The 24,648-nt window shown below is 36.5% G+C and overlaps 1 protein-coding gene across 1 annotated transcript; it reads left to right on the top strand.

Annotated features, from left to right (window-relative positions):
• The first annotated feature begins 10,195 nt into the window (after nucleotides 1–10,195).
• Nucleotides 10,196–23,780, top strand: dpt (dermatopontin). The gene is made up of 4 exons (XM_055213529.2): nucleotides 10,196–10,597; nucleotides 21,453–21,578; nucleotides 22,987–23,094; nucleotides 23,246–23,780. The coding sequence occupies exons 1-4, from the start codon at nucleotides 10,308–10,310 to the stop codon at nucleotides 23,310–23,312; spliced, it is 591 nt and encodes a 196-aa protein (XP_055069504.1). The 5' UTR covers nucleotides 10,196–10,307; the 3' UTR covers nucleotides 23,313–23,780.
• Nucleotides 23,781–24,648: the final 868 nt, after the last annotated feature.

Raw genomic sequence — 24,648 nt, 5'->3', positions numbered from 1 at the left:
CAGTAAACCTTATTTAAATAAGAGCCCAGTTGCATGAAAATCTTTAAGTGAGGGTTTCCCTGTGGGAGGGAATTCCTGAAGGAAGGGATTTCTTAAAAAGCTTTGCAACAAACGTCTTAACCATCACCCTTACCAAAGTGTAAATAATACCAAAGTATTTTATGATCTGTGTCAAAACACGGCAATGGAGCAGCAGTTGCTATAAAATCTCACCGCATAAACAAATCAACGGACCCAGCTTAACAGATGGTGGATTTGTGTACATTGAAGACGTCGACAATATTAGATTGAAAAGTACAGCATACCTTTTATGGTCCCTTAATTTTTATAAGGTAAAGTGGGTACTAGGGGCTTTGGAGCAATGCACAACCATATGTAAGGAAATACTTGCATTTAAGTTCAAATACTTATTGACAGTTTTAAGGCTCCTTGTTTTTCAACCTGTGTTTCATTAAGGGTTCCCTCATATTTTTTGAAAATATACTCATTTTCCAGCTCCCCTAGAGTTAAACATTTGATTTTTACCATTTTGGAATCCATTCGGCTGATCGCCGGGTCTGGCGCTACCACTTTTAGCATAGCTTAGCACAATCCATTGAATCTGATTAGACTATTAGCATTAATAACCAAAGAGTTTGGATATTTTTCCTATTTAAAACTTGAGTCTAGCCATATCTGCCTAGAAAATCATAATTTTTAATTTTCTGTCGTTCTTAGTACACAATGTATCTACAGAGTCAAGTTTTAAATAGGAAAATTATCCAAACTCTTTGGTTATTTTGTAGCGTGATGCTAATGGTCTAATCAGATTCAATGGATTATGCTAAGCTATGCTAAGGGGTTGTGCACACCAAAACTTTTAAACGTGGTTGAAAATGCCTGGAGGACGCCGAATGCCAGCTGTTTTTCAGCTGAGCACTTTGGTAGCTCTGATACTTCAACTGTGAGCCGGTTGGTTGCTGTGGTAATATCCTGCCCTTCTCCACTGTGATTGGACGGCCGTGTGAGAACTGACATTGACGAGCAGAGCTTTTCACTCAAAGTTGAATATTTTTCAACTCTTGGCGCTCAGCGCTGAAAAAACGGTAAGCGTCGGTTTTCAGCGCGGAGGAAAACCGCTAACCGCAGGCTTATTTGAAAAACGCACAGCTTCCATTGGAAACAATTGAAAACATGTGCCAGCCGCGGGCGTAAAAGCTTTGATGTGCACACCCCTTCATAGTGGTAGCGTCAGACCCGCAGATCAGCTGAATGGATTCCAAAAAGGTAAAAAATCAAATGTTTAACTATAGCGGAGCTGGAAAATGTCCCTTTAACCTTATAGATAAGTGGTTACTTAACTTAAGGGTTTTATGCAGTGTTGGGACGAGCCCAGCAGCTGGGTTGAAATTAACCCAAAAATGTTTATATCTGACCCAACAATAGGTTAAAACAACCGAGCATTTTGGGTTGAAACAACCCAGCATTTTATTTTAAATTATAACCGAGCTGGGCTCGTCCCTTTTTGACACAACGCTGGGTTGAAAATAACCCAGCATTTTTTCTTAAGGGTTTTTATGTAACTGTAAGGTTTTGTTATGTGTTCTGGTTGTGTTTTGTACTTTTATTTTGACACCCTGCTCTGTTCTGACTTTTATTTTGATTCCATGCCATGTCACACTTCACTTCCCACTTCCTGTTTGTTTTGTATAAAGCCACCTCAGTCCTGTTACTCACTGCTGATTATTACCTTTGGATGTTAGCCTGTCTACCTGTATCTGTTTATCTGTATCCTGTTTTGTATCTGTTCCTGTTTTGTATCTGTTCCTGTTTCTGACCCGTGCCTGTATTTGGATTTTGTGATTCTTCTCTGCCTGCCCTGACATTTTGCCTGTTTATTGGATTACGATTTGGATTTGCCCTTTGGGTGTGTTTGCTGGCCCTTTTGGGATTTACTACAATAAACCTTTTGCACATGGATTCATCTCTCCGCTTTCTTTAAAGCACCACATTACAGTAACCGGACCCAGATCCCTACACTGGGTTATTTTCAACCGGGCGTTGAGTCAAAAATGGACGAGCCCAGCAGCTGGGTTGAAATTAACCCAAAAAATGTTTATATTTGACCCAACAATAGGTTAAAACAACCCAGCATTTTGAGTTGAAACAACCCAGCATGTGTTAAATTATGCTGCCTTCACGTGCTATGGGAAATATGATATTTTCCATTTGTGAACTGGTATTTACCAGTGTGTTGTGTTCAAGTACATTTTCCATTTGTGAACTAGAATTTACCAGTTTGCTGTGTTCAAGTGCATTTTCCATTTGTGAACTGGTATTTAGGGGCCAAGCACCGTAGGTGCTCAGGCACCTATTGGAACTGTCAGTATTATTATTCTTCATCTTCTTCCCCAATGGGAGTCTATGGCAGCCCTATGAACCGTACGTAGGAAAATGATGAAATTTGGCACAGTTGTAGTGGTGGTCTTAAAAAGTCATGTGACCAAAAATGGGGTCTCTAGTCCTAACTCTATAGCGCCACCACCAGTGCAAAAATTCAATGTTCAAATGGTTATAACTGCTGATCCGCTTGATCTATGAAAATTGTACTTACTACACGTGATTGCTCTCCTCATGCTTGTTGTTTTTAATACCTTACAGTAAAACTCCACCCATTACAGTAGTGGCCATTTTGAAATGTACAGTATTCAGTTCATTCGCTACTCCTCCTTCAAATTTGGTTCAATTGTTATGAATTTTGGCACAGATGATCTTTGGAGTGAGCCGCACAGAAATGACTGAACAGAATTTTGATATTTATCTTTGTTCAAAAGTAGCAAATGCGCAAACTTAACAAGGTTGACGCAAATATGGTTCTGAAGCTGTAGCTCGTTCATTCTTTGATCAATTGAAATGAATATTGGTACACTTCATGTGGACCATGAACTTGGGGTTCATGCCAAATTTGGTGACAGCGCCACCTATGGGTCATGAGATATGAAAATAGGCTATTTTTGCCCATAACTTCTGAACTGTTTGTCAGAAAATTATGATCTTGATGTCTATGGATTGCTTACCTCATGCCGCATCTGCCGATGTGTATTATGCCGGGTTTGACCGAACCGCCTGTCCGCCATTTTGAAATTTCACATAATTTGTTATATTTTTTGAACTATTGGACATATCCGCGCAAAAATTAGTAAGGAGCTTCGACATGATGTCCTGAAGGTACCTGGGAAGTCAGAGTACAGCGCCACCTAGGGGTTATAAACTATAACAGTTCTTATGGAACTGCTTATAACTTCTGAATACTTTGTCTGATATTAATTTCTTTGTGAAATTGTATTCACTGGTTTATGCCGATTGCAACGATACCTCGTTTGTCATTTTCCAACATTCTGTTCATGTGTTATTTTAAAGCATATGGTAGATGATTTTTTCGCTACTCCTTTTACAAATTTTGTTTATTTTATGCCAGGTACTGCTCGTATAATGTTTGGAGCAATCCACACAGAAATGACCGAACAGATTTTTGATATTCTGTTCTCTTTCTTAGAAATACCACTCCAAAGTTGACCGGGCCTGTGACATTGTCTATTTGTCATAGTAAATTAATGTGACTGTATATTACATTGTATAGCATTACTATACAGAATGATCTTCTTGTCTATAATCTCACTTGAGCTTTTTGATTCTCATATACATTGTATTTCTGTTAGTTCTGCTCTGGACTGTCAGTTCTGCATCTGTGTTGATTGGCACATGTCAATCCTTGCAGCACCTAAGCTGTTTTTTTGCTGCCCTTTGGGCTGTGTTAACTGAGTTGTGCATCTGGTTAACCACATGCCATGAGATTCTGAGGTCATGGGTTCGAATCCCATGTGCAGTGATATTTTGTCTTAACTTAGCACTTTACTGTATACGTTACATTATTAATATGCTCGCTTGTACGGTTTAACCGCTATCTCTACTTCTTATATTATCTATTGATTTTCTGTGTTCACTTTAACACGTTCTTCTCATGTAAAGCTGCTTTGCAACAATTAACACTTGTGAAAAGCGCTATATAAATAAAATTGAATTGAATTGAATTGAATTGTTGTCCTATGTCTGGTTGGAGAACTAAAGTTTAAAAAAGATGCACTGAAATCAATGGCATAGTGGTGCAGGCGGTAATGCGTGTGACTTTTGACGCGATGTTGCTGGTTCAAAAATCCACCTTATTTATTAAATAAAAATTATTTTCACTTAATTTGCATATCGCTAAGAAAATGCTAATATTGTCCGTTAGTGAAAATAGAAAATACATCTATATTTTTACTTAGTTAATTTCAGTCCAAATAGCTTAGATATTTATACTGTGTCGAAAATGTTGTAAACATTATACTTATAAGTAAACTGTATAAATGCATCTATATCACATCTTGAACGAGGTGCATCAGGGACATTTCAGTGATAAAGATATTAAAATTTATGTATGTATATTGATGAATATATGACAGATATTTCACTATAATTCATTTGCTGTGTTATATACATTTGTAATTTTTTTTAGAAACACAAGACTTTGAAGAGGTCAAAACACAAATTATTTTTCTCATCAAACAAAAGCAAATGATGTGTGCGACATGAAGATGAGTTTCAGATATCAGTTTTTAGGATATATCAGTCTATTCACTTATGTCATGAAATCAGTAATTTTCCCAAAGTTAGTTCTATGAGGTAGTTTTTTGACGAAATAAAATACATATATTATAGGCTATCAAGAAAGCCCAGCAAAAAAAGCACAAAACAAAAGAAAATATCAAATACTTGACTTTTCACCTAAACACAAGTAGTGCTGTTATGCATTTGGGTCAAAGGGGTGGGGACTGTGTGCAGCCACACAACCGGGGAAGCACTTTTCAATTGCTGAAACTGTGCCACTTCCGAGGCAACCATGATAACCACATACACTCACTCACATAAACGTGCAAACGTCTGCTCTCGCATTTTGTACCTTATTCATCTGTCAGGTTTCGAAAACTGTAATAACTGGAATAAATGTTTCAGGAGACATTCATTAAGAGCTTACAAGGCTGTATAAAAGTTACAGCTGTGCTGTAATAATATTTATGATGATATTTTAATAAACATTTTATGAAGCAGCATCTGTATCCATGTGAATTTGCATTTATACACCTTATTGCTTTGTTCCACATACTTTTAATCTGAGGACAAGACTGATTGTAATCACTTTAATACAAAAATTATTTTGTAAGACAGTGACTGAACTACAATGGTAGAGTTTAAAATTTGTGTTCAAATGTTTTGAAATAATAGTGGTTGACCTGAATTGTTGAAAAAGCTCCTCCCACTTATATTTAGAGCTTGGTTTTCTGTTAGAAACCATTTCTAACAACATCAGTCTTTACCTTGGAGATATTTAGTGGTTCATATAAAAAGAAAGGGTGACCGAAGTTCTTTGTAGACAGAGAAAACTACATAGGGGCTATTGTCCTAAAGCTAAATGAATATGTTCCTGTTCTACTAGAATGGATTTTGACTCATGGAAAACGCATTGCATTGTTTTATCTTAAACAAACCTTCAATATTTTCCTCTCACCTGCACAATAGTGAGATTTTAAGAGTCCATGACAGACAGACATCTATAAAACATATTTGCTTTCTATCATGAAAACATGTAATAAAACAGATTATTTTGTGTACATATTAACCGAGGCAAACCAGGTCTGGGAGGGGGGGAGCAGGGGACAATGGTCCCTGTCAGGTCCTGGGTTCCAGTTCAAAATGTAAAGAATTCAAATTTGTATTCACCCAATAAGTCTCCAAAAGCTGTACTGTATTTGATCATACATGTATACAGTGGGATTTTCTGCATGGTTTGGAAATATAAAATTAATCCCCAACTAGAGTCCCTTAGTGAATCTCAGCTGTTTCCACCATTGCCTATTGCCATATTGTTTCAGTGATGTAAAGCAGATGTGAATCATATCTGGCTAGTATACAGTTATTGTTCAACTGTAATTCTTACATTTACTTTTTCTTTTTTAGAAAGTATCCAGTTTAGAATGTGTTGTGTGCTAAAATATGGTTGATGTTACATGCTAGTGTGGTAAAACTATAGTAAAAATAATAAATAAAACTAAATGCAGTAGAAAATGATTTGAATGAAGGAATGAATACACGCTGCCTCAAATTTGCATGCCCAAATAAAAGTACTTTATATGGATTGATGATCGAGCTAAAAATACATGTATCTGTGATTTTCTCCATTTTAATTGAAAACTCCACAAGATGTGGCTTGCACTTTCTTTCCGAACATATGCTGCTATTTATGTTTGTTTTCCAGTCAGATCAAAGTCACAGTGCCAGATTTGGACAGATACAATTTATCTTTCTGACATGTTTTTTAAGAATTTGAATCTAGAAAATAGACCAAATTGTAGAGAAATACTTTGTTTCGTTCCAGATGTTTCTAAGTTTAAATATATGTATCTAATATATGTATTTTAACATTTTACACTGCACTTCCATTTACTTAAGTCATGTTAAGATGACATTTTAAAGAAAATTGTTTGAATCAGACAATAATGTATAATGTATAATATCTGGATAATTCTTTTCTACATTCACTTAAATCCTAAAGGAAATTTGGAGCCATAATGAGCAATGATAAATCAGGGTACAGATGAGTGGTCAGAGATCTAGAATATCGCTTTCAGTCTCCTAAAATCAACAGATCAAAATGAATGTATAAATATATATGGCCGTGCCTGTGAAAACCCAGCTAAAGTCATTGTTTATGATTTACTATTTTCTATATAAAATCATCCTACATAATGTAAAGAACATTCTGTGAAAATATAACTTTGATATCTTTACTATTGACTGAATAAGGTAATGTCAAAGATTGAAATGAAAGGGAGATCAATGCCTGAAATCAAACTTTGATTCTCCGAACTCATAATAAGATTATGAGATTTTAGCTGGTATTTTACAGACTTGGTTACATATTGTTCTTTTTAAGAAATCTCATAAAGCCTTATATGTATAATAATAAGACTGGGGAAAGTATTGAGAGCTTCACATTCTTATAGAATACCTGAACATGATATTAGTAGTTTGATTACTATTAGGAAACTACTATTACAATAAATCGGTTTGGGGTTATTATAGTATCTAACATTATAAGTATTGCATATTGTTAGTGTATTATGTTCAGTAGTATTACCTCTTTTGGGCTGTTTTCTTATTTCAGCTTGGAGAAGGTTAAAAAAAACAATAACAATGTTTTCCTCCAAATACTACAGCACTGACTGAACTGGGTATCAGATGAGGGTACTGCTGGTTGCCTCTGCCCCACCCAGATAAACATAAAGATACAGAGTCAAATTGTTAGTACAGTATTTTCACAATCAACAAAAATGTAACTAATGTCATTCTATGCACCATGCCTCATTTCCACTAAGCAAATACGGTTTTATTATGCAATGTATAAATTGTCAATACAGTACATTGTAGCCTAAATTTTATTGAAACTCTTACTGTAACTTGCACTTCATTGTTGCAAAATGCTTAAATGTAATGCTTTGTGTTAGATGTGTGCTTTAGATACAGTGTTCAATGTTTGCATGCTGGATTCTATGAAAAATGCATTGTTTCTTCCTTTGCTATGTATTGACTTTGACTTTGACTTAGGTCTTGAAATATTCAACCTGCCAGCCTGTTTTGTAGCTCTTTACGTCGCCATGCTAGTACAAAGTTTGCTTTGCATCCAATTGTTGATAAGATAGGTTAATTTTTAAACAGAGCAGTATGATAATGTAAAACACTGCAGAAGTCATAACTGCTGATTGTTATCTGAGCTGCTAAGATAAATGTTTGTGGTTTAAAAGACTGTGACGTATCTCAGAGATACATTGGACGGCAATTCAAAGTGATGATCTAGAGGTTGAGTCATCATGACTACAGACTCAAGCGGCATAACATAACACATTATTTTTTTTGCAACCTGATGTCACGAATTTCCGTGTTATATTCAAGGAATATTTTGCTCATTTATCCGTGTCATTGTCACGGATCTCCGCATTTTTCCGTGTTTGTACCACAGACTTTCTTTTCCGTGTCAGTTCTACGTATCGGTTAAGCAACGGTTTTTCCTATTTTCTTACCATTTTTGCATGGGTTTGGGGTTAGAACGACTTTCTGTGACATAAAATTACATCCTAACCCAAACCCAACTCTAACCCTAACGTCAGGCGACAATTGTTTAAAAGTCTGGAATTTTTTTATAAACCAGTAGTTAAAGTGACATCCTAAACCAAACCCCAAATCTAACCCCAAACCCATGCGAAAATAGTTTAAAAATAGGAAAAACAATTGAGGAACCAATACGTGAAACTGACACGGAAAAGAAAGTCCGTGGTACAGACACGAAAAAATGCGAAGATCCGTGACAATGACATGGATAAATGAGCAAAATATTCTGTGACTATAACACGGAAATTTGTGAGATCATGTTGTTTTTTGGCATTAGTGTTTGAGCATTCTTTATTCCTAAAAGTTAATGCTATAGTGTTTGATACCCTTTAGCGCAGTGTTTCTCAACCCTGGTCCTCAAGGACCCCCTTCCAGAATGTTTTAGATGTCTCCTTAATTAACACACCTGATTTAAATAATTAGCTTGATAGGGAGACATTCTGGAAGGAGGCTGATGAGTTGGTTCAGGTGTTTTAAATAAGGAGACATCTAAAACTTTCTGGAAGGGGGTCCTTGAGGACCAGGGTTGAGAAACACTGCTTTAGCGTATCTTAATTACCACATTTTAGTGTAGAAAATAAACAAAAATACAAGCCTAGTGGTCTTATAGCTCCGTTCGTGGAGCAAACAGCCATGGTTTGATTCTATTGGAACACAAACTGATACACTGTAAAAAACTGCTGTTAAAAAAACGGCCAATTTCTACAGGAAAATGCTGTTTTTCAAACAAAACAGTAAAATACTGTAGAAATGCACACCCTTGCATCGTTAACTCAAGGCAACAAGCGTGCCGCACAAAACGTCTCGATTGCCCCCAGTGACTGGTCCCAGTATAGGTCATAAACCCCACCTCCCCCATGTTATTCAATGGGACTAAACATTTTAATTACACTTCAATTATCTTTTTTCTGAAGCTTTTCATTTACTGTAGTTTTTATCACGCTGATGTAAATTCAAGTGTTTGTTTTTAAAATAAGTTTGTTTTTAGTTAGTTATTTAATGCTATAAAAACGGTGGTGTCCCGTCATCATTGACAGCTGTGATATGCGCATTCTGCGAGAGCGAGGGCGGAGCCTTGATTTTGCGGCTTTACTTCCTGGTACTGCGCAGTCTCAAGACCCAAGATGTCAGCGCCGTATCGGGACACTGGCGACTTCACCTTTCACCAATGGAAGAGAGCGAACGGGCGTCGTCCATCTTTTTTTACAGTCTATGCAAGGCAACTGGTTTCCCATATGAAATGAGTATCAATACGATAACATACCGTAAAATATAGGGGAGCTGTTAATTTACGGTAGTAGAGCTGTAAATTAACAGTAGATTGCTGTCCACTTAGCTGCCAGTAGTTTACCATTATGCTACGGCATATTTTTTACAGTGTACTGTAGCTTGAATGCACTGTTAGTCTTTGGATAAAAGGATCTGGTTAAAAATAATAATGTGTAAAGCTTGAAACAGCTCTCACACACACACACGCACTTATACCAGTATACAGTATGTGGTTTACTGGGACCCTTTACTGGGACTTAGACTTGCCATTGTGACAACCTCCCTATGTGACAACTTGCCCCGTTCGCTGCTGCTATCTGTAATAATAAACTATCCACTGATGAAGTTATAGCTCCAGTTTTCCAAACATACTGCACACAGTGTCTGTTGTTTATGAAAATTATTCCTAAATAAATCTCAAGGTTGCTCTCTCCTCTTACACTATTCATTTTTTGCAAGGAGTGCTTAGTACAAATGTTCTCACTCACAATAAAATGCTATTTTCTCTAACATTCCAAATAGTTTAACAAAATGAGTGATGAATTAAAAGTAAATTCTTTCAGTATGCCCCAATGTTTGGCCTTAAAAAGAAATTTCTCTTTAAGACAGCCCGCTCTGGGTCTCCGGCGAATTCATGGGAGGAGGCTAGTTACATCCTCCTTAACCATACAAGAAAGTGCAATCCCGAGCCATAACTGTCTGCTTGTGCTGAGAGTTATCAACCCTGGATCCAGACACATAACATCTGGATAGCACATCTCGTAGAGCTTTTGAAAGGTTCCAGTTTTTACTCCAGGATGAACTCAGCTCGTGTTCTGCTGGCTCTTCCCCTGCTGATGCTTTTCTCCAGCGGCAACGCTCAGTATGGCTACATGTATGATACAGGTGACGAGTGGGTAAATTCTTGGCGGCAGGGCTTCAACTTCCAGTGTCCTCATGGTGAGGTCTTAGTGGCTATCAGGAGTCATTTCAGTGCAAAGGAAGGCTCTGACCGCCAGTGGAACTTTGAATGTCAGAGGACTCCCTATGGCTGGGGAGAACCCAGTGAATGCTGGTGGGATGATATCAACAGAGCTGGAATGGAATGGTATGTGTGCATGCATGCGTATACCAGTAAAGATGTATTATTTCTGTTATAACATTAATTGTAGCAGAAAGGACCACTGTTGTGTTTCTACTAACAAGCCAAACTATTTTCTACGTCTTGAATAATATTAAATAGTATGCAATTATGCAAGCAAAAAACAATATCAAGCATGCAGTTGAAGGTCGAAGGAAGTTTTGTGCAATGCATCATCTTTTCAGTTTTTTGTACAGTTATTTATTTTTGATGCTAAACAGCCATGCATGAAAACATTTGAGTATTGCACATTTGAGTAACAATGAATACTGTTATAAAACTATACATTGAGCGATATGTATATTTGACAGATGCTTATACTGTGCTTTCAACTTTTTTTGGTATGTGTCTGCTCTGGGTTTCAGACCTACAACTTTTACATTGCTAATGTGAATCTCTACCAACTGAGCTACAGGAACATATGATTAGACTCAGATGTCACAGTTTATTAAGAATACTTGAGATAACTGCACAACTGTTTTCTGAATTGATGGGTTGCCTTGGCAGCATCACGATTATTTGTTTGTCGTAAGAAAAACAGCTGAAAGTTTGAAAGTTGGACTGCAGTGAGACCAGCAGATGTTTGGGTCGATCTAGATCTCATAGGTGTCATTTAATCCTTGCCTCATGATGACCATTCTGAGTAAACCACAAGCCTCAGAGAAGACATAATGGCAACATTTAAGTTTAAGAGCCTTGTGCTGTGCCAAAATGAAACAAGCTGCCATAAACATACTTTATTCGTACAACATGCACTGCACATTCTGTCTGATTAAATAACACTATGAAATGTAAATGTATCTAAAACAGGAGCTCCCGTTAAACATCCCAGTGCATTCGTGGAAATTGTCTTTTCACTCATGATGGGTGCCTAAACAGAGACCGGGGAACCGAGCAACTGTTGACCTCATTAAAAGTGAATTTCTTGTGAAAACACATGTGCGGAGATCTACAGACACGTAATGAATGAAAAGGCTAAACTCGAAGCTGCCAGATTAGATAAAAAATATGAATTCAAGATGCACTGAATCTGATAAGAAAAGGCATTTATTCTTTATGTCTTATTAATGTAATATGTGTGGGTTTTTTGGAAATGTGCGTACTGATTAGATTATTTTTCCATTTTTTATATTTAACTTTAGGTCGAATGTCTGTGCTGTTAAAATAGTTGCTATAGAACTGGTGCCAGATTATACACTGCCTTAAAAGCATTTTTTAAAGTCTATTTAGGATTTGAAGTAGGGTTAACATCACTGCAAAAAGACGTAATTTAAAGCCCCCATGAAATATTTTTTTCCTTTAATAGCAATACGTTGGACTTAAATTGACATATAAACTGGCATGGTCCAAAACACTGACAAAATTCTCATACAGAAGATATAAGCATTCAAAACCTATAGTTATATAGGCACATGCGGTAAAAATCATGTCCTGTACGTTTAGTTACAGTATGTCTTTGCTGGACTGTGCCATAAATGAAACACAATTGGTTATTTTAAAAAAGTGGGAGGGTCTTCTTGATAGTTCCATTCTGACTTCCTGTTTCAGTTAAACTGTTTAACAGTTTCTGTATTTTTTTATGATAATTGTATGGTTTTGTAAGATTCACTTCATACGCTGAAAGGAATGATTCATTGAATTTAGTCAATTTTTTTAAGGTAAGTGGTTGCAATCAATTTATTTAAGCTACATTTAAACAAAAAAGATTAGTAAAGTAAAGTACAATATAAAACTTTTGTTTAAATGTAGCTTAAATAAATTAATTGCAACCACTTACCTTAAAAAATTGATTAAATTCAATGAATCATTTTTTTCAGTGTACGCATTTTTATGAATTATCCAACTCATAAATTCTAATGAGTATAGGGTGGTATTTCAATTGAAAATGTCAAATTTTGTGTGTTTATTTATTCTGAACTGTAAGATCAGTCCATACATCATCTACTTATCCCTGTTGTGGTCATATGGAGTGCTGGAATATATCCATGATGTCTTGGACCTATATGTTTGGTTTAAGAACAATGGGTCAAATCGTCATTTGGGGCAGTACCCTTTTAAAAAGAACACCTTTGCACCTATAGACTTCATATTAGTAACTCAGAAGAGTGCATGTACTATCTCAAAGCTACAAAGGGTAGAACCGGGGTGAAAGTAGCACAGGATGAAAAATTCTCAGAGCCCTGATTGCATTTGCACGTAAAGGTCCAGAAAGTTGTTTTTGACCATGATAAGTAAATTCTCAAAAGTCATTTTTTTCTTATAAAGCCTTGTGTTTCTTGTTTCATCTGTTACAGTAGGTGAGAACAGGGGCAAAAGTATAATTTTTCAGAAAAATTTAATTTTAAAAGATAATGTTATAGACAGCGATATATTTTGCTGTGGTCACTAATTCACAAGTGTGGTCTATCAATACCAGGTAAACATTTTTTTAAATGTAAAATGACTTCAGTATAATTTCACTTTAAACATAAGTAGTGAATTGTTACTTTTGACCCCACCTGCAGGGACGAAAGTAACACACAGGTGGATCAAAAGTAACACAACAAAACAAGACAGATTTTTGTGTTACACATGTTTTTAATTACATATACATGACTATGACCTCGTTAATATGTAACTGCAAACATATTTAGTAATTAATCTTTGTAAAAAACAATGAAATTATATTTTCATTTTAAATTTCAGTTTTATCAAATGTGTCAAAAGCAACCAACAGTACAAACTTTAATTGTTGAGAATAAAAAAAATGTGAACACTATGAAAATGAAATTAAATCAAATTAGAATAATATAAATGTTCAACATATACAACAGTATTAGCAGCGTTACAAAAGTTACAAGTGTTACTTTCGTAACGACAGGATCTGCTCACATTTAAACACCATTTACTTTTATTTTGAAAAACTCAGAGAAGTTAAACCTTAGGATGTGTAGATTGATCAGTACTTTAACACATGTAACGAAAAACACAACGTGTTATAAGAAAAAATGACCGCTTTAAGAATTTTCTTATCATGGTTCAAAACAACCTTCTGGAGTAAATAACGCAATATTTGTCATGTCTGTCAAGGGTTTGTGTGCTAAAGATGCTGTCATAGTTTCAGGAAATGTTATGCAAATGTTATCAGGGCTCGGAAAAAATTGCTTTGTGACTTTCGTTCCATGTTTCTTTTGCCCCTGTTCTCGCCTAGTGATCAATCTCCAGGTTATTTAGTGCTGTAACACATCCTGAAGTTTCCCTTCTTAGAGTTTTTCAAAATAAAAGTAAATCGAGTTTAAGGGCCCTATTTTAACGATCTAAGTGCATGGTCTAAAGCGCACGGCGCACAGTCTAAATGGGCGTATCCAAACCCACTTTTGGTAATTTACAGATGGAAAAAATGGTTTGTGCGCCTAGCGCACAGTCTAAAAGGGTTGTTCCTATTCTCCTAACGAGTAATGGGTTTGATTTGGGCATAATGTGCAATAAACCAATGAGAGTCTCAGCTCTCATTTCCTTTAAAAGCCAGTTGCGCTCGTGCCATGGCGATTCCCTAGATGTTGGAATTTGTAAACTGGACTACCAGTTTAAGATTAATGTTAAAAAAAAATGTGTTAATGGAAAATTAGCAGGCTTTTAATTGCTGTAAATGCATGGATGATGATCAGTGTAATCTCAAAGAGTAATTTACAAATATGCAAGAAAAGATTTGTACTCTAACAATACTTTATTTATAACAAAGAGGAGATAAAGAATTTACAAACGTGTGGAGAGCCAAAATGTTTCAGCACTCGGACAGCGCTGTGAGTTTTTTAAAAGCATTAGGCCTACTTAAAAAAGGTTCTCATCTCACCATATCCAGAGGTACAAAGTCATCATATACAAAAAATCTGTGGGGTATATCATTTAAAAAAAAACATTTAAAAATAGATCGATATTTGCAAAACATTCAATTACTTACCTGGCTACAGGTGAAGCAGCCCTTACGCCTTCTAACGTCTCATAATTGTTCCTCATTATGTCCAAGAGACTCAATAATAATCTTTTACATTTGAATCCTTTAATTTTTCATATTTAAAAACGTTTGCGTGCTGCTGCGGCTCCATGTGTGTAATAAGCGAAAAACGCATTGTCATCCCATTTATAGGCGCATCTTACTAACGTGCTCTTTAAATGAAAAAAACAATATTGCGTTATTAACTCTAGACCAGGTTTTAGTTGGTCAATGACATTTGGACACAATGTCTATTTAAGTTGCCTCAAAAAACGCGCATGAACAAACGTCGTTTTCAGACCAGAACGTCCATGTGCGCAAAAATGGGTGCAAATGTATTTGCTATTTAAACAATTTTGCCGCTGAAAGTGAAAATGATAACTGCGCCGGGCTGAAACTAGTAAAACCCTGCCGCGCATTGTGCAAATTTTTTTTAAATTACGTTTTTCTGAAAAAATTGTACTTTCTCCCCTGCTCTCCCCTACACATTTCTCATACTTTTTTGCACATACTATATGGACGTAGCTCATTTTGGACACAGGAAATAACTCAGATGCTCAGAGCATGGAGGCAATGCTTGCAAAGATCCATTTTTCAACCTCCAAAACATTGCCAAGACACATTTCCTGTTTGTCATGTTTGCCACTGGAGTGTAAATAGGGGAAGTTTCACAATCTAATTAACAATACATTCAGTGAGTGTTGTGAGCCTAATATAGATGTCCAAATAATCTGACACAATTTTGGTTAAAACTGAGTTTTGAAGGTTTTACAGTAATATACATTATACCTCCTTGATTTACAATGAGACCTACTGTATAGTGAACATTAAATGTTTAAACATTGTTGTGTAAGACATTTCTACAGTGATATTATATCTTACTAATATCATCTCTCAGATGGATTGTAAAACAGACAAAAATATTAATACCAGAGAAACGTGATGAACAGTTGCAGGGTCTGAATGTATTAACAATGTTTATTTCCATTACTGGAGAACATCTTGGGCCCAGCATTATTTCAAAGCATAAAAGGAACTTTTGCTTTTATTGAACAGTCATGTTGTCCAGGATACTGACTATCGGTGCCAATATCAGACATCTGAGGTATGTTACAGATGTTTTCATTTTATTACATTTCTTTTATTTTATTCTTAAAAGCATATGTTGTACTTCATATAAACCCAGAGTTATGACTCGAGAGTTCTACAAAGTCATAGCAAATCATGTTCAACTGTTTTCAGTAATACTCAGTGAATAAAATTACACATTTACACATCTTTCCATTGCAGAATAAACCTGGTGCTTTAACAAGTTTATACACGCTGTCACATAAACAGGACAGTCATATAATAACGGGGCAAAGGTGATCAGTTATTATTATGGTAGTTTAAATGCTACCTCACACCCTAGATATGTTTTAGTGCATAAAATGGTTAATCTTTTAGTGAATATTAACATAAACAATTACATCACAGAACTCTACAGTACATACAGTTCAGACATGGATAACAACTAAATCAACTTAAAATAATACAATATTCTCTCATTTTTGCCAGGTTCACACAAAGATTTAGGTGTTAGCTTCTTAGAGGAAATTCTGACCATTTAAAGGCTTATGAGACTTCCTTGAGCAGCGTTGAACAGTATATGCTTTGTTTTTGTATATATTTTGGATAAATCTTTGCTGGAAAGCAAGCTTACTCCATTGTTGTTGCAGTACACATCAACAAATTTGGTCTATTTCCCGGAAAGGTTTTAGATATATTAGGATATGTCAGTAGTATTTCAAGCATACCTTATAAAAAACATTAATAGTGTGCATCTTAAGACAAAACAATGACACTTATATATGTTAAGATATGTATTTTATAACAGTGCATTTTATAACAGCTAAGGGGTGTTGTTAGACACAACACGAAGCGGAGTGCCTAAAACCCCCTTAGCTGTTATAAAATGCACTGTAACCCCACTGCTTTGCGGGGCTTATTGCTTTTATAAAAGAGTTACTTCATATGCATAACGTTAGCAGGATTTCATAGAACAAAACACAAATAACTTGTAATTATATTAGTACAAATATTACTCTTCCGCCAAACAAAGTAGTTCCTCAGAATCAAGTGTGGCTGCAACAGAGTGCAGTTCCCAACCAAGACAGACGCAGCAAAGACACAATGAAGATATGATTTAAGGCTGTGGTGTTCTTTTTATAAATCAACATTCATCTAATTTATACATTAACATTTATATCGTGCAACTGTTGAAGTGAATCAAATATGCTTGGAAGCATGCTTAACTCTTGCCCCGTCAGCGTTTTTTTTTAAGTTGCCACCCAGTTTTAGTTTAATGTCTTACAGAAAAATTATCTTCTTTAAATAAACATAAAATATATCAAATGAAAGAACAGACCATTGACATTTATCTGGATATCGCCATAATTGTGCAATTGTAGACGAATAAAAAATATGATTAAAGACTGTGGTGTTTATTTTCATAAATCAGTATGCAGCAACAGTTGCGCAGTGATACTTATGTAATGCAGTCTGAACCGTAGGTTTACCGGGGTATTTTATCACAGCTTAGAACACGTTTCAACCAATCAGAATGACGAACCAAAACTGCCTGTTTTAAAATAAAGCAATAAGCCCCAAGAAGCAGTGGGTTACACATGCATTTTAGTCTGGGACTATAAGCCCTGTCCGGGAAACTGGCCCATAAAGTTTTAAAGTAAACATACTGATCATCTAAAACATTACTGTTTATACTAATATATTCATCATTATTTCGATTTTGACATTATCATAGTGTGTAAAATATCATATTTTATATGTTTAATGCATTGTTAATATTTTAGGATTAAAAGAGTTAAACAATAGCATACAAACACATAAAATAATAATATACTAAAGGCATGGTATAGTCAGTTGAAATATGACTTCAAATAACAAAGCTGACTTAATATGACAGACAATGCACTACTTTATCCTGCATCATAGACTCTGGCTGACCACAAGAACGTGAATGTTATACCAGAATGGCTTGAAATGTAAAAAGATTTAGGATCATCTCATAAATTTTCCCTCAACCTTATAAGCACAAAATGACAGTCGATATTTCCTTCCCCTAAACGTTTGTGAATTTTTTTTATCTAATAGCATCATAAATGTCACAGACACCTTTTGATATTGATATTTGATATTGGCCAGTGTTTGGCTCAGGTTCTTCACATCCTGGCCAGGAAGACATTTCTTTATCCAGTACCCTTAAGATAACTGCTTTTGACTTTCTGACAGAAGTATAGCCTCAATTGACCACTTCTCTATAGCTTGTTAGAACAGGAAAAGTCTGGATGTGGGGATCAGTCTCGGAGGGAGTTAGCAACAGTGCCAAGGGCCATTCAATGTTCCACCAAGCTATTTCCCCACTCCAAGCGCAATGGGGGGAGATTTTCCAGTGGGTTAATTGGACTCAGCATAGTTTTCCCTGATCTACTGCCCACTTTGGGAGATTTCCTAAGAGCCAGAGCTAGTGACCTCAGCCCCATGCTGCCTGTAGACTGTTAGGTCTTTGTGAGGATGTACTATATTTCAGTCTTACCACGAACTCAGTGTTTCAAGAAAATTCATGTAGTCCTAATTCAAGTGTTAGTAGAAAAAAATTGGTTTAGCATTATGAGCATTTATGTTTTTAAATGTTTTGTTTCTTCACATGCGATATTGACTGTTTTCTCTGTAATAGAGCAAATTAAAGTGGCCATGGAATTAAACTTTTTTCATGTTTAAGTGCTATAATTGACCTATGGCTAAGCCACACCCCCAAACACAATGAGCCAAGCACAGTGCGCATAGATAACCCAATACACTCGGACATTCTCTGCTTCCCCGTCCATTGACATGCATTGCAGTTAGTCAGTTTTCTTTCGTTTTATATGATTTTTTCTTATTATTTTAAGTTTAAAATGGTCAAACGGTCTGCATGGGGTACATCCAACTCCGACACTAGGTATCCTGAGACGTTGTGGGACATCAACCCACATCTTCCCCAACCCACATCCTAACCAAGATAAGTGTCTGCTATGGATTAAGTTAGCGGTCGACGACAACACCAACTAAACTTGGATAAATTAAACAAGGATGTCAAGTATTTAAACATTATCTTTAACATCTCTAACGTAACAAAACGTTAACGTTAGCTTCTAGCTGCGTTGTACATCATGTCACTTAGCCTCATTAACGTATCTGTAAATAACCGAGATGAGGTTATTTTTAATAGCAATGTTGTGCTGAATGATTCATGTAAATACTGTAGCACCAAACTAATGGAGAGGTACTCTGGGTAAAGGTGGTAAAACGCTTGTCCTGGAAACGTATGCAACTAAGACCTGTACATATTTAATTGATCAAGATGGCAACGAGATGCAGTTTATCGCATTTACACTATGACCTGTACATTTTTGCCTGGAGCTTTTCATCGACCTTCTCAACAAAAAAATTATTAATATAACCCTCCAAAACATAGTTAAGGCCCTTTTGGTGAATTTAGATACTCTTTCTCTCTCCAAAAATCATCAATTGCCTCCCGTGAAATGTCTCCTACTGTGACAGCTGCCATTGCGCCTGTCATCGAATGTTGATTGTTTGTCCGAGTGAATGGAGGGGGCGTGGCTTAGCCATAGGTCAGTTAGGTTCCCAGTGCTTCTATCAACCTAGAAAATGCGAAAAAGATCAACCCAGTAACTAAGTTTTGGTAAACCATTCTCTGCAAGCACGTAAAAAATAGGTGATTAAAATTTGGCTGGAGATCTTATTATAATAATACCCCCCTTTAATCTGCACCGTCCAACCACGGCACAGCCATTTAGTGCATAGAGAAAGAGAGAAAGAGAAAATAAAACAGCACAATTGAGTTTCAATTGCAACAAACCACCATCATTGCGACCAGTGCCCGCATTTCATCCGCTCATTTGCATTTTAAATGACACACCCAAAACAGTGCATATACAAAAATTAACTATGGTTTATTTATAGTAAAAGTAGTTACCCTGTTTTTTTTTTTTAGCATAGTGATTATTGGTAACACATTGGTTTTAATATAAAAACCAATATTCAACTATGGTAGTAGCAAAGGCATGGTTAATTTGTGGTAACCATATGCACTCTCTGAAATAAAGATACAAAAGCTGTTACTGGGGTGTTTCCCATTCAAAAAGTACACCTTTGTTTATCTAAACAGTGCGTATATCCAAGATACATTTTAGTACCGCAAAGGCACATATTTTTAAAGGATACTCTCCCAGTGACAGCTTTTGTACCTTAATTTCTGACAGTGTAGTAACCATGGTGTTATTGGTAGTAAAAGTATTGTTAATTGTTAAAGGAATGCACTCTTAATTCTGCTGGATTTTTTTAACCCAGTGCTGGGTAAATATTGGACAGGAAACATGTTGGGTTATAATATATATATATCCCAAAACTTTAAATTCCCAAAATATAAAAAACCTACTGATGATTTTAATTTTACTAACAAACTAGTTCACATGATTGCTGGCGGGTGGCACAGTATCTCAGTGGGTAGCACTGTTGCCTCACGGCAAGAAAGTTCCTGGTTCGAGCCTGGGGTTGCCTTTTTATGTGGAGTTTGCTTGTTCTCCCTGGGTCAAGCTGGGAATTAACTGCAGGTACTGCGGTTTCCTCCCACAGGCCAAAAACATGCAGGTTAGATGAATTGGAGATGCCAAATTGCCCCTCCCCCAATGTGTGTATGGATTAACTTGTGTGGATCAACATGTGTATAGATTAACCAGTTCTTGCCATAAATATAGCCATAGGTGTTAAAATGGTGCTAATAATAAATACATGATTGCTTAGTAAGAATAGTCTCTATACACCCAACCTTCTGAGTTTAGGCTAACCTTTAAGTTGCTCTCTGTGCATTTTAAGAGCAGTCAGTTTGATTTGTGCTACGGAGCAGATGACATTCCATTGGGAGAATGTCTTTGCCTACTTGCCATTGGTGGAATGGTTGCCCATGGCGTGAGTGTTGCTATGACAACAGTCTGGCGCCGCTGTGGTTGGGGAGCAGTGCACAGCACCTGATCACGTTTCTGTTGTGATGACAGCAAGACAACCCTAAATTAACTCGTATTTACAGAAAACCAAGAAAACAACTTCCATCTAGCAGCCACCTCAGGGGAGACATTTTGATGACTTTACTTCTCAGCATCATTTCTTATCTTAATGAGGCAATTGTGATTTTAATTGTAATTCAGGTAAATCTGCTACTTGAATAAATGTGACACTGTCTGTGAAATGGGATTAGGAGCATCACTTATTCAATATTAAAGATACAGTATCAAGGTTATATTTTTATAAAATGTAAATCAGTTTTCACAGATTGTGTCACAAAGAATGCACAAGATCTGCTTGATGCAAAATTTTCATTTTAATATTATGCCCTAACAATGTATCTACTGCTTAGTCTAACATTGTAAAACCTGACATCTGTTCAAGTGGGTAGTCAAAAGTGATAAGCATTTAAGAGTGATAACTACTGTCACTACTGTAATCATAACTAGTGTAAGCCTAGAAAAGAATAAAATGGCGTTGCCCAAATATGTTGGCACACACTCCTTACTGTTTCAGTCAACACTTCATTATAAACAGGAACATGCTCACAATACAAGGTCAACAAATGCTAGACACACCTCACACACCATGCATGCCATATATGAGACTGACTTTCCTGAATACATTAATATTTCAGAGCCTGGTTATGAATGACGCATTTTTTACCAACTAAAAGTATTTAGTTTAGCATCTTTTCGTTACATAACAATTATCTACTGTCTACAGGTCCTCAGTTTGCACTAACAATGGGCTGGTGGCTGGCGTGCAAAGTCAATATTTTGAATCTGTCCTGGACCGGGAATGGCAGTTCTACTGCTGTCGATATGGTCGCAGATGCCCGTATTCCTGCTGGTGAGCTTTTCTGCGTGAACAACAAACACATATACTAAAACAGACACTAACCATCTGCTGTGCACATCCCAACGACCCTGTATTATTTAATAATGAACCTGCATATTCATCAATTGTAGTAGGTATTATGTGTATTCTGATTATTAGGTTAAAACTGCAATTGCTGGTTAACCTAATAATCAGAATAATTTATTTACACTAACCTAAAGGATTATTAGGAACACCTGTTGAATTTCTCATTAATACAATTATCTAATCAACCAATCACATGGCAGTTGCTTCCTGGTCAAGACAATCTCCTGAACTCCAAACTGAATGTCAGAATGGGAAAGAAAGGTGATTTAAGCAATTTTGAGTGTGGCATGGTTGTTGGTGCCAGACGGGCCGGTCTGAGTATTTCACAATCTGCTCAGTTACTGGGATTTTCACACACAACCATTTCTAGGGTTTACAAAGAATGGTGTGACAGGGAAAAACATCCAGTATGCGGTCCTGTGGGCGAAAATGCCTTGTTGATGCTAGAGGTTAGAGGAGAATGGGCTGACTGATTCAAGTTGATAGAAGAGCATGAAATAAGCACTCGTTACAACCGAGGTATGCAGCAAAGCATTTGTGAAGCCACAACACGCACAACCTTGAGGCAGATGGGCTACAACAGCAGAAGACTCCACCAGGTACCAATCATCTCCACTAGAAATACGAAAAAGAGGCTACAATTTGCACGAGCTCACAAAGATTGGACAGTTGCAGACTGGAAAAATGTTGCCTGGTCCGATGAGTCTTGATTTCTGTTGAGACATTCAAATGGTAGAGTCAGAATTTGGCGTAAACAGAATAAGAACATGGATCCATCATGCCTTGACCACTCTTGGTGTAATGGTGTGGGGGATGTTTTCTTGGCACACTTTAGACCCCTTAGTGCCAATTGGGCATCGTTTAAATGCCATGGCCTACCTGAGCATTGTTTCTGACCATGTCCATCTCTTTATGACCACAATGTACCCATCCTCTGATGGCTACTTCCAGCACCATGTCACAAAGCTTGAATCGTTTCAAATTGGTTTCTTGAACATGACAATGAGTTCACTGTACTAAAATGGCCCCAACAGTCACCAGATCTCAGCCCAGTAGAGCATCTTTGGGATGTGGTAGAACGGGAGCTTCGTGCCCTGGATGTGCATCCCACAAATCTCCATCAACTGCAAATTGCTATCCTATCAATATGGGCCAACATTTCTAAAGAATGCTTTCAGCACCTTGTTGAATCAACGTCACATAGAATTAAGGCAGTTCTGAAGGCAAAAAGGGGTCAAACACAGTATAAGTATGGTGTTCCTAATAATCCTTTAGGTGAGTGTACGTAATTGACAAGCTTTTCTTTAACTGGGTTCTTATGATTTTTTCACAGGAAGACGATTGATGTCCCAGAGTACCACAGGGAAGAAGGGGAGATGGTAATTCCCAGTTACGGCTACTTCATCAGAGGGGCTCAAACCACCTTTAATGGTGTTGTGAGGTCTGTGTGTTATGAATTCATCTTCCTTTACATGTAGAGCCCTTATGCATTATTTTGTAAAAAAATAACAATAGAATTTGAATAAAATTTGAATTTGTTTCAGTAGTTGTTTATGCATAAAAATCACCAGCCTGTTTTTCATGCCCTACAGGGATCGGCAGTGGAAGTACATCTTGTGCAGAATGACCGAATTTAATTGTGAATTTGAGAATTTTTAGACCGCACCCTTGTTGACCTTCTACACAGAAATAAGCACACACCTGTCAACTGAAGAGCACTTCATATTTCACTCACTAGACTGTGTAAAGGCAAAATAGTTGTTACCTGATGTGACCCTAAAATGCTTGGGTTGGTTTAACCTAATGGAATGCAGGGAAACTCATTTGATTCTTTTACTTCTATATTTTTTTGATTACTGTATAAAAAGTTTACAGTGTAAAAAGATTTAGTATACTCATAGACATGACATTCACATAACATTGTAATTGTTTTGTTCTGTATAAGCCTGCATGGATCATTCTGTACTCATTTGCTATGATTTCTATATAATTGCCACATGTGTAGTCATCATAAGATTTAAAGAAGGCATTTTGATATTGTTCAAAACATGTACTGTTTTCATTATGAACAAACTGCACATATATGTTATGTACCAATGTAATAAAAACTGCATGATGGTAACAACATTTTGCACAATTGTTAAAATGATTTCCATCAACCATCTTGGAATAATTGTTGCTTGAGATGCATTTCAGAAAACACTTTGGAAATTCTGAATCAACAGGAGAAAACAGAAGTAATAAATCCCTTTCTCTCAAGATTTGCGAGCTTTTTTTCCGAGTTGTGCAACACGTGTAACGGGAAAGGCTGTTTACCTCTTCATCCATCTGTTTTCTGCTATGTTAAAACTAGTGAGTTTTCTCTGTAGAATTTGTGGCCAGATTACATTTGATTATGGTTTTTAAATGTGCACAGATGTTTTTTGGGGTTGGTATAAATACTGAATGCAAATCTTTGCTAGTTCTTAACTACAAAAGGGTGTCTATGAGAAAACGTGTCTGGGTGTGTCTTTTTCAACGAGTGGGACAATTATAGTTTGGATAAGGGTGGTTGGGATTTGTGTGCCTGTGACACTTTAAATAGAGCAGCAAACAGAATCCTCTTTATGTGGAATGAGCATGTATACGCAGGTTGTCTCACCCGGGACAAACCAGCCTGATCTCACGAGAATTCGTTCATGTTTTACGAGTTGGCTAATTCATATGAATTCATACAAAGTTAATCGTGCAAAAATGTATGATTATCATAAAAAAAAACAATAACGAAACACCAACCCCAACGTCACAGGGGTCAAGGCAAATCGACAAAAAGTACAAATGTGGTTGTATGAATTAATACGAATTACCCAACTTGTAAAATACGTACGAATTGCCATGAGATAGCGTTCTTATTCTCAACTCATCACATGTTGACATTTGGTCAGCGCCCATCGGTGTCACTTCTTAAATTGCACCTTTTTCATTGCTAAAAAACTGCGTTATTTTGTGTATTTTG

Source organism: Misgurnus anguillicaudatus, chromosome 8 (assembly GCF_027580225.2).
Source record: "Misgurnus anguillicaudatus chromosome 8, ASM2758022v2, whole genome shotgun sequence".
Taxonomy (NCBI): Eukaryota; Metazoa; Chordata; class Actinopteri; order Cypriniformes; family Cobitidae; genus Misgurnus; species Misgurnus anguillicaudatus.
The sequence above is the reverse complement of the archived record's forward strand: the minus strand, read 5'-3'. Positions and strand labels throughout refer to the sequence as shown.

What these genes read in the sequence shown, in the direction of transcription:
- dpt (XM_055213529.2), top strand. Translation starts at nt 10,308, where the DNA reads ATGAACTCAGCTCGTGTTCTGCTGGCTCTTCCCCTGCTGATGCTTTTC. An exon ending in AACAGAGCTGGAATGGAATG is followed by an intron (nt 10,598 to 21,452) that starts GTATGTGTGCAT and finishes TACTGTCTACAG; the next exon opens with GTCCTCAGTTTGCACTAACA. An exon ending in AGATGCCCGTATTCCTGCTG is followed by an intron (nt 21,579 to 22,986) that starts GTGAGCTTTTCT and finishes ATTTTTTCACAG; the next exon opens with GAAGACGATTGATGTCCCAG.